Source organism: Anguilla anguilla, chromosome 2, assembly GCF_013347855.1.
Source record: "Anguilla anguilla isolate fAngAng1 chromosome 2, fAngAng1.pri, whole genome shotgun sequence".
NCBI lineage: Eukaryota > Metazoa > Chordata > Actinopteri > Anguilliformes > Anguillidae > Anguilla > Anguilla anguilla.
Genome location: NC_049202.1, coordinates 18,672,315 through 18,687,112, shown reverse-complemented (window position 1 = coordinate 18,687,112; position 14,798 = coordinate 18,672,315). Strand labels below are relative to the sequence as shown.

Here is a 14,798-nt window from a genome sequence, read left to right as displayed (position 1 = left end):
ATTTTTTTGGTGAATTTGCCTTTAAAAGTGTAAATGTGTGACATGTCACTGGGGTTGAAGAAGGACACCTCCCCCCTGTCATAGTCCAGCTCCACTCTGATCCTCTGGGGCTTCCTCTTCAGTTTGAGGTTAGTAACTCCAGATGCAAAGTAATCACCGTTCCTCAGAAATAGGACACAGAATCCAGTCCTTGGGCTGCATACATGGGCCTCCTTTCTGTTGACGGATTCTTGCACCACTCCTATAGTCCAGGCAGATTTGTTCCCCACCTCCACCTCCCAGCTGTGTTTCCCTGAAGTAAAACCCTCTGAGCCCAATACCATTACGCCACGGGAAAACCTCTCTGGGTTTTCAGGAATCTGTTGTTTAACTTCAGAGAGCCTCACACAAGTCAGATCATCTGACAGACAGATCCAGGGGGACATAGTGTTGGGATCCAGAATCACAGAGACTAAACAATAAAGATGGAAGACAGAAGGGAAGACATTAACCATTTAGATTTAGATTCTTCATATATTATTATGAAAAGAAGCATAAATAGACATGGTTTAAATTACAAATCTAACATTTTATGCACTATTAAAGAAAAAAAGAAAAAACATGAAACATTAGATCTGTGTCATATTCTTTGAAGAAGGAAGAAAAAACTAATAAAAGATAAATGATACTCTAACTCTAAACAAGTTTGTCATGGTTCTGTGGTTGTTTGCGTTTCCCTTTTTGGGCCGCCAGATGGCGGCACTTCAGTTTTTAGTTCTGTTCTTTTCCCCCCGTGTAATTGTATTATTGTTTTCAATTATTCAATTATTGGTTTTTGGTTGTCTCGTTTTCCCTTCCCTCTCTGTGGCCTGATTGTGCATTGTGCCCTGCCGTGTCTCGTCAGTGCTTGTTTTCCCCGACTCGGGTGCTAGACCCTTGCGTGTGCTTCTGATTGTGTTTCGGTTTGTACTCCTTCTTGTTCTTGTTACTCAGTGTTTTGCCGTGAGTGTTTTCCTCCCTGCCCGTGTTCTGTTGTTGCACTGTTTTTTGAATTTCTGCATTTTCTCTGTTTTTGCGCATTAAGAAAGTTGTCATTTTTTGACTTGCCCTGAGCGGCTTCGTTTTTGTTCCATTTTGTTTATTGTTCTAATTAAAAGCAACTTTCTTGGTTTAGCGTTTACTCTGGATTTTGAGTGTTTGTTGACTCTGCATTTGGGTCCATTCCCTCGCCCACCCTGACAAAGTTTATCAATAAAATGCTGTGATGTTATATAGATATTATAACCATAAAAGACCACTCTTTGCATATAGTGTTTGACAACATGTGAGGAGGAATTGGGACATTTGGAATTGCCATATTACTTATAGTTCTATGGTGACCATTTTTACCCCTCTCCCCCAGTAGGCTACTCACTGTACTGCACCATCTCCAGCATCTTCTCCCAGACTCTGAACTTCAGGTTGCCCAGGTGTTTGGCCACATCTATCAGTGACCCTGAGAGCAGCTCTGGATCCTACAGTGTGCACTGGGCTCTGTAATGACAAGCAGGAGTCACTCACACTGTGGGGATTGGAGTCAGTTAAACAGACAAGATGAAGACAGGTGTGAGTCTACATACCTTCTCTTAGCATCCGTATAGGTCTGAGAAATACAAAAACACAGTGGAGGGATTAATTATGAAGGGAAACACATAATCCGTTATGAGAATAATCAGCTAATGAAACAGCAGAACCAGTTGATATATTTTAATGAAGGTGTATGTGTGTGTGTGTGCGTGCGTGCGTGCATGTGAACAAACGCATAAAAGAAGGTGAAACATTAACTCTTGACAAACTCCATTTAAATGAACCAGTCATTGCCAAGAACAATGCAAGAAATAAATAGTCACCTTTAAGAAGAAAGCATCTTCACCCTCTATGGATGTGTCAATAGCCTTGATTGTGTTTGAAAGGGTAGAAATAACTTGTGTGAAGTTCTCTATCATTTCCTTCATCAACTGACACTTCTGCTCCGCTTCCTCCCTCAGTGCAGCTAGTCTGGTCTCCTCTTCTGCTCGCAGAAATTGGTGAAGCTTCTCAAAATCTGCCTTTATCTGGTTCTCTGTGTGCTGGGCTTGACTCTGCCATTGAAATACAATTATAAACATAAATAAGGTTTCTGTATTGATAGGTTCCTCTAGAATATCCATGAGAACAAAAGACTCTGCACATTAAGAGTAAACCAAACAGTTTAAACACATTATAGTAAGTTTAGTAGGCATGTCTGTTATATTCTGCTATATTCTCATGCATTTACTAGGCTATAAGATATGTGATTCAATAGACTTTTATTTTGCCTTCATGAGGTTCATGTTGGGCTTACAACTCATCAATAAGCCTAAATTACAAATGTTACCCAATGAAATCTGCATTTAAAGCTGCTTGTTATGCTCAAACTTTCTCGTATCAAACTCATTTTGTCCAATGCCGAGATTTATTTTGGCCCTTCTCTTTCGTAGCCAGCATGCAGGTCCCACTCAAGTAGAAAAGGATCTAAAGATATAAGCATGCTTGTAAGTCTGAAGGCTTGGCTGAAGTGAGCATTTGATGGAACAATTAGAGTCTATGCCTTTGCTGATATTTGAGGGTTGGTACACCCTCAAATATGGTCCTGAATAAGCAATCTAAACTGCAGGGTCTTTGCAAGCCTACAGAGAGAGAGTTTACAAGCCAGCTTTCAGCAGAAGAGAATGCTTCAGAGGATGTCCCAGACTATGACATCATCACAGTTTAAACTGAGGGGAAACTCTCTGGACTTTAGCCCATTTCATATGAGGAAGTGGTAATGAGCCCTACTCCTAATCCGAGCTATTTAATATAATATAGTTTTAAAAAATTTCTATTTCTACCTTATTTCCATAGAAAAAAAAATTATGTAAAATGAAGGTAGGTATTTTATTTTTTAGAAATGAAACTCCTTTCTGAAAAAAGTCATATGCCAGTTTAACTGTATTAAGAGAAGTTGTCACATACAGTACTGTAGTATAAATACACAGATTTGATGTAGGCATAGGATAGAAAATTATCACTACACTAATATACTATACTAACAGTTAATTTCTCTAACACATACCTTACAGTCCTACATTAAACAGTTTATTATTATTTTGTAAGCATCATGAAATAATATTTTGTGAAACCGTTTTACTCACCCTGATGTGTTTTGTGTTTTTTTCACACTCTTGTTTAACTGCAGTGTACCTCTCTAATTTGTTTTTAATAGGAATTAGTGCAGTCATGAGCTTATTCTGAAATGAAAGAAAATGTTCATAAGATGACACCAATGATAATGCCATACAGGGTAGACAGGTTATGCAAGTACTAAATTAGGCATTCTGAGAAACGGAGAACTGTGTCGTACAATATGCAAAGGCAGGAAGTAAAAAACATCCTGATAAAATCCTAATAGATTACAACTGTGCAACTTTTAAAATGCATATAAAATTACTTATTTGATGCGATTATATATTTTAATGCTAATATAAATAGAAATAGAATACCTTCAGATCCGGAACAGCCTCTTCTATTGGACAAATCTGGTGATTTCTGTGTTGTTTTGAAGTCTGACACACAATACAGAGAGGCTGCAAATCATCCTCACAGAAGAACAGAAGTTCCTTTTTGTGAAGAGGGCACTGGTCTTCACTTGCCTCTGCAGCCTCACACTCGGTCTTCTGCTTTAAGTAGGACTCCACAATGTTTTTTAAAGCCAGGCTTACGGGAGGGTGGCCTGTAGAAGCTTTGCTCCTGCAGATGGGACACTCCCGAGGACTGTTCTCCCCCCACCACTGCTGCAAACAGAGTCTACAGAAACTGTGACTGCACTCCAAGACGACAGGGTCCTTGAAAATCTCACAGCACACAGGACAACATAACTCCTCTTCCAAAAATGAAGCTTTAGCCGCCATTTCACAAAATTAGTCACAGGCTGTCTCCTTGAGAAGCAACTGCAGATTTTTCTTTACTTTCACTGCTCAGCCAGACACACCCCGATTCAAGAATCAGGAAATAATAATGTGGCATTTGGTCTGCTGGAGAGGCAGATTGGCTGATGGAGAGAGCACGTGCACCTTGGTTAAGTTAGCTAATCAGCCCAGGTGCTGAAAGGTGTGCTGCTCTCCACTATTTGAGGCCAAGACTGGGTTCACACCAAGATTTTTTTAAAGGTTTTGGTTATTTGAACACAAATCCGAATAAGTGAACCACTACTTAAAAAGTGGGAGGAGCTGGTCAGGTGAAAATCTGGCCAGCTACAAGCGGGGAACTGAAAAGTTTCCACTCTGTTTTGTTTTGCTTTCTTTTGTCTTTATTATTTTAGTTTGTTGTTTTAGTTGATTGCTTTTGCCGGGAACCTGTGAGCGGGATGGGGGAAAATGACGTTTATTTTACTTTGTGTTTGGCGGGGTGCACTCTCTCTCTCTCTCTCTCCATGTGGCAACCAACAGTGTTCCCCAATACTGCCGCATCTCCCTCCCAAGGGTGTCACGCTGGTGTGTGACAAAATATATGTAGTGCAGAAAATACTACTGTTAATTACACTCATGTACTTCATCATGACAAAATCTAAGTAATACATTTTAAAATGTTCAATGTGTAAAGTGGTAAAGTTAAGTAAAAATTAAATGTGAGTTAATTTGCTCCTCTTGGAGGAGACAGATAATCTTGTGTGTGAACTCTGACAATGTGTTTTTCCGAGACCTTGCGACCTTTATAAAGTCCTTCATTCTGTGTTTTTTAAATTTATTTAAGGTCAACACAGAAGTTCATAACCTTGCTTACTCCATTGTGCATTCTCTGTAGTTGTGGAGATTGTGGACTGAGGTACTGTCGATTACATTTTGTTTGTGGAATGTGCTTTCACGCCCCCAGGTGGAGGTAAGAGTGCACTGCCACAACTTTATGAACAGTTCTCATACTCTGTAGATAAGGCAATTATGTCCAGCTCAGATCCCATAAGTCTGGTGCAATGAACATTCTTATTTTTTGAGTAATGTACTTTTTTTAAGCTACACAATTAGCCCAAATTGTTGTGAATGTTTTTTTTTTTTTTAAATGTAATGACAACTACAGCTAAGTATACCATACAGTATGTCACCTAGACAAGTTTGCAACTGGACCAATTAAACAAGACGTTTATTATTATTATTATTATTATTATTATTATTAAGTCAAAGTCTTGCACATCAGTCCCTCGTCCCTCTGGGAGTTGACTTTGACGGAGGATGAGGGATTTGGCCTCTGACCCTGCAAAGGTAATATTACTAGTCTTGTCCCGATAGTCCTTTGGTTTTGGATTAAGATCAGGACATTCAACGGTCAAAGAGAAGTGTGCATGTGAACACCCAAAGACAATCTGGTACCGGTTGCACAAATGGTGAATTGAGTTCGCAGCAGCTGGCAAAACCATCCCTGGAATGTCAGTGTGTATGCTGGTTTGTGTTCCCACCAAATGTCCTGGCTCAGTTAGTTAATTTTCAGAATGCACTGAAGCTAGTTCACTCATAGATCACACCACAGTAAAATGTTTCCAACAGCAGAGCAAGAACAGTCTTTGGCTGACATTCAAAGGCGTATAAAAATGTAGCTAAAATCAAATAATTCAAAAGAACTTTCTTTAGTTATCAGTTAATGTAAAGCAATAGACCAATAATTCCCAACCCTGTTCCTGAAGATCTGCCAGTTTAAGAACAGACTAAGAATGGTAACAGGAACCAAATCTGAGCAGGGCAAGGCTGTAACAATTAGCCATGTTACTCACACACTCACACGCACACACACACATGCACATGCACACAAGCACACACGTGCACACACACACATGCATGCACACACACACGCGTGCTCCAATAAAAATATACGTGCAGCATCAATATACCTCTGTGCGATTATTAGTGATTATGTGGGCACTGCAGACTGATATGGGGAAAAGACATAATGATAATCAAATCAAATGATATCAAGTTTGTATTATCCCCTTGGGGAAATTTGTTTGCAGCAAATAACGGAAATAAAAACCGACAGAACATCACAAAGTGTATGCAAGAAACATCCAAACAAGATTATCAAGATACAAAACACAGACTCTCAGAACAGTTAAAACTATGGAACAGCAAACACTGTAATAGCAACATGCAAGGAAACTATGGAGAGCAGGTGCTGTAAAAGAGGGCACTGTAAGTGTGAAAAGACTACTAGATGAATAAATGTTGATTACAAAGCCCCATCCAATCCAGTTCAATGGTTTTAATAGTTTAGGTCACATCAGTTACAGGCACCTTCACGGAGATGAGGCACTCACAGTGACATCACTATTAATCATATGCTCACTGCGATGGCATCATTATTAATGGCAGACTTACTGGGATTTCATCACTCTTACAGGCAATGGACAGATCTGCAGGGCCCCAGCATTTCTGCCATCATCATTTTGGCGGGGACTGATTTCTGACCTGTGTGAGGTACACTGAAGTTGAACAACAGATTCCTGACAACCCAGAGAGGTTTTCCTGTGGCATAAGGGTATTGGGCTCAGAGGGGTTTACTTCAGGGAAACACAGCTGGGAGGTGGAGGTGGGGGAAAAACCTACCTGGACTATAGGAGTGGTGCAAGAATCCGTCAACAGAAAGGAGGCCCATGTATGCAGCACAGGGGCCGAGACTGGGAGCTCACACCGAGAGCGCATTATGATTTTTGTTTCAGTTTTATTTATTTGAACACAAGACCAAGAAAGTGGACCAATACTGAAAAGTGGGAGGAGCTGGTCAAGTGAAAATCTGACCAGCTACAAGCGGGGGACTGAAATGTTTCTGCTCTGTTTTGTATTGCTTTCTTTTGTACTTGTTATTTTAGTCTGTTGTTTTAATTCACTGCTTTTGCCAGGAACCCGTGAGGGGGAAGGGGGAAAATGCTGTTTATTTTATTTTGTGTTTGGTGGGGTGCACTCTCTCTCTCTCTTCATGTGGCAACCAACAGTGTTCCCCAATACTGCCGCATCTCCCTCCAGAGGGTGTCACGCTGGCGTGTGACAAAATATATATAGGGTGGAAAATACTACTGTTAATTACACTCATGTACTTCATCATGACAATAAATAATACATATTAAAATGTTTAATGTGTAAAGTGGTAAAGTTAAGTAAAAATTAAATGTGAGTTCATGTGTTCCTCTTAGATGCACCTGCATGCACAGACACGCATGCTTCAATAAAGATAAACCCCTGATGCTCCCAAAAGGGGCTGATCTACAGCTAAGGCCAAAATTTTACATACACCTAGGCTAAACATATTCAAACTCAGTTTTTCACAACTCATTTCATGTCGCCATGCATTTCTTTTGGCAAGTCAGTTAGGGAATTTATTTAGTTCACATCCAAGGTCATTTTAAAACAATCGATTAGAGACAGATTTATTTCAGCTTTAATTCATTATATCAGAATTCCAGTTTGTCAAACGTTTACATACGCCAAGTTGACTGTCTCTTTAAACAGTCTGGAAGATTCCAGCAATTTATGTCATGCCTTTTTAGAAGCTTCTGATTGGCCAATTGTCTTAATTGGGAGTTAATTGGCACCTGTGGCTGTATTTAAGGGTCTACCTTTAGAGCCACTGCCTTTTTGCCATTGATACCATGGGAAAATCCAAGCAAATCAGCCAAGGCCTCAGAGAAAAAATTGCAGACCTCCATAAGTCTGCTTCCTCCTCAGCAGCAATTTCCAAACAACTGAAGGTACCACGAGCATCTGTACAAACAATTGTATGCAAATATATACATTTTGGGACCACACAGACACTTCATTTTTCAGGAAGGAGGCACAAATTAACTCCCAGGCCTGAACGAACTTTGGTCCGAAAGGTTCAACTGAACCCCGAGACAACAACAAAGGAACTGGTGAAGGAGCTGGAGGCATCAGGTACGAAGGTATCTACATCCACCATTAAGAGAATCCTACATCGCCATGGCTTGAAAGGCTGTCATGCAAGGAAGAAGCCCCTACCACAAGACTGGCATAAAAAAGCAAGAATGACGTTTCCAGGTGATCGCCAGGACTTAAACCTAGCCTTTTGGAGGAGTGTTCTCTGGTCAGATGAAACAAAAATTGAACTTTTTGGCCATACTGATCAGCACTATGTATGTAGGAAAAATGGTGAGGCTTTTAATCTGAAGAACACCATCCCAACTGTGAAGCATGGGGGTGACAGAATCATGTTGTGGGGGTGTTTTGCTGGAAAAGGGCTTGGTGCACTTCAGAAAATAGATGGCATCATGAGGAAGGAGTATTATCTAGAAATACTGAAGCAACACCTCAAGACATCAGCTTGAAAATAAGAACCTGGTCACAACTGGGTCTTCCAGCAGGACAATGATCCTAAGCATACTTTCAAAGTTGTTACAAAATGGCTTAAAGACAAAGTGAAAGTATTGGAGTGATCATCACAAAGCCCTGACCTGAATCCCATAGAAAATTTGTGGACTGAACTGAAAAAGCATGTCTGAGCAAGGAGGCCCACAAACCTGATTGAGTTACCAGTTCTGTCAGGAGGAATGGGCAAAAATTCTGGCAAAGTATTGTGAGAAGTTTACCAAGCATTTGATTTAAGTTAAGCAATTAATAGGCAATCCCACCAAATACTAACAAAGCATATGTAATCTTTTGACCCACTGAAAATCTGATGTAGTACATAAAAAGCTGAAATAAATCTGTCTTGGCTATTTTAAAATTACCTCTTATGGAAATAAAGTAGATACCGTAACTGATTTAACACAAGAAATGTATGGTAACATGAAACGTGTGGAGTTGTGAATGTCTTTAGTCTAGTTGTATGTAAACTTTTGGCCTCAACTGTATGAGGCTAAACTATGGTGTTACAGCCTGGCTCGAAAAGCCGCAACAAGTCCAACGTACCCAAAAACAACTACTCAAAAATTGATTTAAACACATACCCAGACATTTATTAGCATAAATAACAAACTAAACAAAAGGAAAACCCACCAAGTTCAAACAAAACGATCTTCACAAAAACTACAAACCCAAAACCACAAATCAAATCACACAAAAGAAACCTGAAAGAAGATCTCTGTTTGCCTCATACTGCTGGGCTTAAGTTGGCTCACAGGCAGGTGGAGGCAATCAGGCAATTAGGTAATTAAGCAACTTCCTCCACCTGCACTACCCAGGCAAGCAGAGGCAGGGGCCGTAACATAAGGGTAGCATTTTACCCAACACCTCTCATATCTGTACAGTTTAAATATTATCCCATAACTAATCATTTTCAGAATGATGCCAAGAATCTGCTGGTACCATACATTTCAGTCATTACAACAATGCAGTGCAAATAATCTAAACCTCAATGTGATTATTAGAGATTATGTGTGCACTGCAGACTGATAAGGGGAAAAGACATACTGATAATCAAATCAAAAGAAATCAAATTTGTATTATCTCCTTGGGGCAATTTGTTTGCGGGGCTTAAAAGAAATAAAAACCATTCACGACAGAACATCACAAAGTGTACACAAGAAACATACAAACAAGATCATCAAGATACAAAACACACAAAATCACAGAACAGTTAAAGCTATGGGACAGCAAACACTGTAATAGCAACATGCAAGGAAACTATGGAGAGCAGGTGCTGTAAAAGAGGGCACTGCAAGTGTGAAAAGACTACTAGATGAATAAATGTTGACTACAAAGCCCCATCCAATCCACTTCAACGGGTTTTAATAGTTTAGGTCACATCAGTTACAGGCACCTTCACTGAGATGATGCACTCACTGAGATGACATCACGATTAATAATACGCTCACTGAGATGGCATCATTATTAATGACACACTCAATGGGATTTCATCACTCTTAAAGACAATGGACAGATCTGCAGGGCCCCAGCATTTCTGCCATCATCATTTTGGCGGGGATTGATATATGGGAATATTTTTTTGGTGAATTTGCCTTTAAAAGTGTAAATGTGTGACATGTCACTGGAGTTGAAGAAGGACACCTCCCCCCTGTTATAGTCCAGGTGTACTCTGATCCTCTGGGGCTTCCTCTTCAGTTTGAGGGCAGCAACTCCAGCTGCAAAGTAATCATCACCGTTCCTCAGCGCTAGGACCCAGAATCCACTCCCTGGGTTGCATGAAATGGCCTCCTTTCTGTTGATTGACTCTTGCACTACTCCTATAGTCCAGGCAGATTTGTTCCCCACCTCCACCTCCCAGCTGTGTTTCCCTGAAGTAAAACCCTCCGAGCCCAATACCATTACGGCACGGGAACACCTCTCTGGGTTTTCAGGAATCTGTTGTTCAACTTCAGTGAGCCTCACACAGGTCAGGTCATCTGACAGACAGAGCCAGGGGGACATCGTGTTGGGATCCAGAATCACAGGGGCTAAACAATAAAGATGGAATACAGAAGGGAAGACATTAACCATTTAGATTTAGATTCTTCATATATTATTATGAAAAGAAGCATAAATAGACATGGTTTAAATTACAAATCTAATATTTTGATGCACTATGAAAGAAAAAAGAAAAAACATAAAACATTAGATCTGTGTCATATTCTTTGAAGAAGGAAGAAAAAACTAATAAAAGATAAATGATACTCTAACTCTAAACAAGTTTGTCATGGGTCTGTGGTTGTTTGCATTTCTCTTTTTGGGCCGCCAGATGACGGCACTTCAGTTTTTAGTTCTGTTCTTTTCCCCCCGTGTAATTGTATTATTGTTTTCAATTATTCAATTATTGGTTTTTGGTTGTCTCGTTTTCCCTTCCCTCTCTGTGGCCTGATTGTGCATTGTGCCCTGCCGTGTCTCGTCAGTGCTTGTTCTCCCTGACTCGGGTGCTGGATCCTTGCGTGTGCTTCTGATTGTGTTTCGGTTTGTACTCCTTCTTGTTCTTGTTACTCAGTGTTTTGCCGTGAGTGTTTTCCTCCCTGCCCGTGTTCTGTTTTTGCACTGTTTTTTGAATTTCGGCATTTTCTCTGTTTTTGCGCATTAAGAACGTTGTCCTTTTTTGACTTGCCCTGTGCGGCTTCGTTTTTGTTCCATTTTGTTTATCGTTCTAATTAAAAGCAACTTTCTTGGTTTAGCGTTTACTCTGGATTTTCAGTGTTTGTTGACTCTGCATTTGGGTCCATTCTCTCGCCCACCCTGACAAAGTTTATCAATAAAATGCTCTGATGTTATATAGATATTATAACCATAAAAGACCACTCTTTGCATATAGTGTTTGACAACATGTGAGGAGGACTTGGGACATTTGGAATTGCCATATTACTTATAGTTCTATGGTGACCATTTTTACCCCTCTCCCCCAGTAGGCTACTCACTGTACTGCACCACCGCCAGCATCTTCTCCCAGACTCTGAACTTCAGGTTGCCCAGGTGTTTGGCCACATCTATCAGTGCCCCTGAGAGCAGCTCTGGATCCTGCAGTGTGCACTGGGCTCTGTAATGACAAGCAGGAGTCACACACACTGTGGGTATTGGAGTCAGTTAAACAGACAAGATGAAGACAGGTGTGAGTCTACATACCTTCTCTTAGCATCCGTATAGGTCTGAGAAATACAAAAACACAGTGGAGGGATTATTTATGAAGGGAAACACATAATCCGTTATGAGAATAATCAGCTAATGAAACAGCAGAACCAGTTGATATATTTTAATGAAGGTGTATGTGTGTGCGTGCGTGCGTGCGTGTGAACAAACGCATAAAAGAAGGTGAATCATTAACTCTTGACAAACTCCATTTAAATGAACCAGTCATTGCCAAGAACAATGCAAGAAATAAATAGTCACCTTTAAGAAGAAAGCATCTTCACCCTCTATGGATGTGTCTATAGTCTTGATTGTGTTTGAAAGGGTAGAAATAACTTGTGTGAAGTTCTCTATCTTTTCCTTCATCAACTGACACTTCTGCTCCGCTTCCTCCCTCAGTGCAGCCAGTCTGGTCTCCTCTTCCGCTCGTAGAAATTGGTGAAGCTTCTCAAAATCTGCCTTTATCTGGTTCTCTGTGTGCTGGGCTTGACTCTGCCATTGAAATACAATTATAAACATAAATAAGGTTTCTGTATCGATAGGTTCCTCTAGAATATCCATGAGAACAAAAGACTCTGTAAATTAAGAGTAAACCAAACAGTTTAAACACATTATAGTAAGTTTAGTAGGCATGTCTGTTATATTCTGCTATATTCTCATGCATTTACTAGGCTATAAGAGATGCGATTCAATAGACTTTTATTTTTCCTTCATGAGGTTCATGTTGGGCTTACAACTCATCAATAAGTCTAAATTACAAATGTTACCCAATGAAATCAGCATTTAAAGGTGCCTGATATGCTCAAACCTTCTCCTAGCAAACTCATTTTGTCCAATGCCAAGATTTATTTTGGCCCTTCTCTTTTGTAGCCAGCATGCAGGTCCCGCTCAAGTAGAAAAGGATCTAAAGATATAAGCATGCTTGTAAGTCTGAAGGCTTGGCTGAAGTGAGCATTTGATGGAACAATTAGAGTCTATGCCTTTGCTGATATTTGAGGGTTGGTACACCCTCAAATATGGTCCTGAATAAGCAATCTAAACTGCAGGGTCTTTGCAAGCCTACAGAGAGAGAGTTTACAAACCAGCTCCTCAGCAGCAGAGAATTCTGAAGAGGATGTCCCAGATCATGACATCATCACAGTTTAAACTGAGCGGAAACTCTCTGGACTTCAGCCCATTTCATATGAGGAAGTGGTAATGAGCCCTACTCCTAGTCCGAGCTACTTAATATGATATAGTTTTAAAAAAATTCTATTTCTACCTTATTTCCATAGAAAAAAAAATTATGTAAAATGAAGGTAGGTATTATTTTTTAGAAATGAAACTCCTTTCTGAAAAAAGTCATATGCCAGTTAAACTGTATTAAGAGAAGTTGTCACATACAGTACTGTAGTATAAATACACAGATTTGATGTAGGCATAGGATAGAAAATTATCACTACACTAATATACTATACTAACAGTCAATTTCTCTAACACATACCTTACAGTCCTACATTAAACAGTTTATTATTATTTTGTAAGCATCATGAAATAATATTTTGTGAAACCGTTTTACTCACCCTGATGTGTTTTGTGTTTTTTTCACACTCTTGTTTAACTGCAGTGTACCTCTCTAACTTTTTTTTAATAGGAATTAGTGCAGTCACGAGCCTATTCTGAAATGAAAGAAAATGTTCATAAGATGACACCAATGATAATGCCATACAGGGTAGACAGGTTATGCAAGTACTAAATTAGGCATTCTGAGAAACGGAGAACTGTGTTGTACAATATGCAAAGGCAGGAAGTAAAAAACATCCTGATAAAATCCTAATAGATTACAACTGTGCAACTTTTGAAATGCATATAAAATTACTTATTTGATGCGATTATATATTTTAATGCTAATATAAATAGAAATAGAATACCTTCAAATCCGGAACAGCCTCTTCTATTGGACAAATCTGGTGATTTCTGTGTTGTTTTGAAGTCTGACACACAATACAGAGAGGCTGCAAATCATCCTCACAGAAGAACAGAAGTTCCTTTTTGTGAAGAGGGCACTGGTCTTCACTTGTCTCTGCAGCCTCACACTCAGTCTTCTGCTTTAAGTAGGACTCCACAATGTTTTTTAAAGCCAGGCTTACGGGAGGGTGGCCTGAAGAGGCCTTGCTCCTGCAGATGGGACACTCCCGAGGACTGTTCTCCCCCCACCACTGCTGCAAACAGAGTCTACAGAAACTGTGACTGCACTCCAAGACGACAGGGTCCTTGAAAATATCAGAGCACACAGGACAACATAACTCCTCTTCCAAAAATGAAGCTTTAGCCGCCATTTCACAAAATGAGTCACAGGCTGTCTCCTTGAGAAGCAACTGCAGATTTTTCTTTACTTTCACGTCTCAGCCAGACACACCCCTATGCAAGAATCAGGAAATAATAATGTGGCATTTGGTCTGCTGGAGAGGCAGATTGGCTGATGGAGAGAGCACGCGCACCTTGGTTAAGTTAGCTAATCAGCCCATGTGCTGAAAGGTGTGCTGCTCTCCGCTATTTGAGGCCAAGACTGGGTTCACACCAAGAGAACATTATGATTTTTTAAAAAGTTTTGGTTATTTGAACACAGATCCGAATAAGTGAACCACTACTTAAAAAGTGGGAGGAGCTGGTCAGGTGAAAATCTGGCCAGCTACAAGCGGGGAACTGAAAAGTTTCCACTCTGTTTTGTTTTGCTTTCTTTTGTCTTTATTATTTTAGTTTGTTGTTTTAGTTAATTGCTTTTGCCGGGAACCCGTGAGGGGGATGGGGGAAAATGCCGTTTATTTTATTTTGTGTTTGGCGGGGTGCACTCTCACTCTCTCTCTCTTCATGTGGCAACCAACAGTGTTCCCAAATACTGCCGCATCTACCTCCAGAGGGTGTCACGCTGGCGTGTGACAAAATATATATAGGGCAGAAAATACTACTGTTAATTACACTCATGTACTTTATCATGACAATAAATAAGTAATAAATATTAAAATGTTTAATGTGTAATGTGGTAAAGTTAAGTATAAATTAAATGTGAGCAAATAAAGGAAATAAAAACAATTCACGACAGAACATCACAAAGTGTATGCAAGAAACATCCAAACAAGATTATCAAGATACAACACACAGACTCACAGAACAGTAAAAACTATGGAACAGCAAACACTGCAATAGCAACATGCAAGGAAACTAGGGAGAGCAGGTGCTGTAAAAGAGGGCACTGCAAGTGTG

At 39.9% G+C, this 14,798-nt stretch overlaps 1 protein-coding gene and 1 long non-coding RNA gene across 2 annotated transcripts in view; both read right to left on the bottom strand.

Annotated features, from left to right (window-relative positions):
- Positions 1-1,497: 1,497 nt before the first annotated feature.
- LOC118219934 lies at positions 1,498-1,925 on the bottom strand. Its single transcript, XR_004763890.1, has 3 exons — positions 1,869-1,925; positions 1,599-1,621; positions 1,498-1,512 (listed from the first exon to the last, which is right to left on the bottom strand). It is a non-coding gene; the product is annotated as an uncharacterized LOC118219934 (long non-coding RNA).
- A 7,085-nt stretch (positions 1,926-9,010) lies between these two features.
- LOC118219931 (zinc-binding protein A33-like) overlaps positions 9,011-14,798 on the bottom strand; it is a 28,190-nt gene continuing 22,402 nt past the window's right edge. The window contains exons 2-6 of the mRNA XM_035403428.1: positions 13,118-13,213; positions 11,817-12,047; positions 11,553-11,575; positions 11,348-11,466; positions 9,011-10,405 (exon numbers count right to left, since the gene is read on the bottom strand). Coding sequence (XP_035259319.1) covers positions 9,855-10,405; positions 11,348-11,466; positions 11,553-11,575; positions 11,817-11,921 — 798 coding nt within the window. The 5' untranslated portion in view covers positions 11,922-12,047; positions 13,118-13,213 and the 3' untranslated portion in view covers positions 9,011-9,854. The remainder of the gene's footprint in view (positions 10,406-11,347; positions 11,467-11,552; positions 11,576-11,816; positions 12,048-13,117; positions 13,214-14,798) is intronic.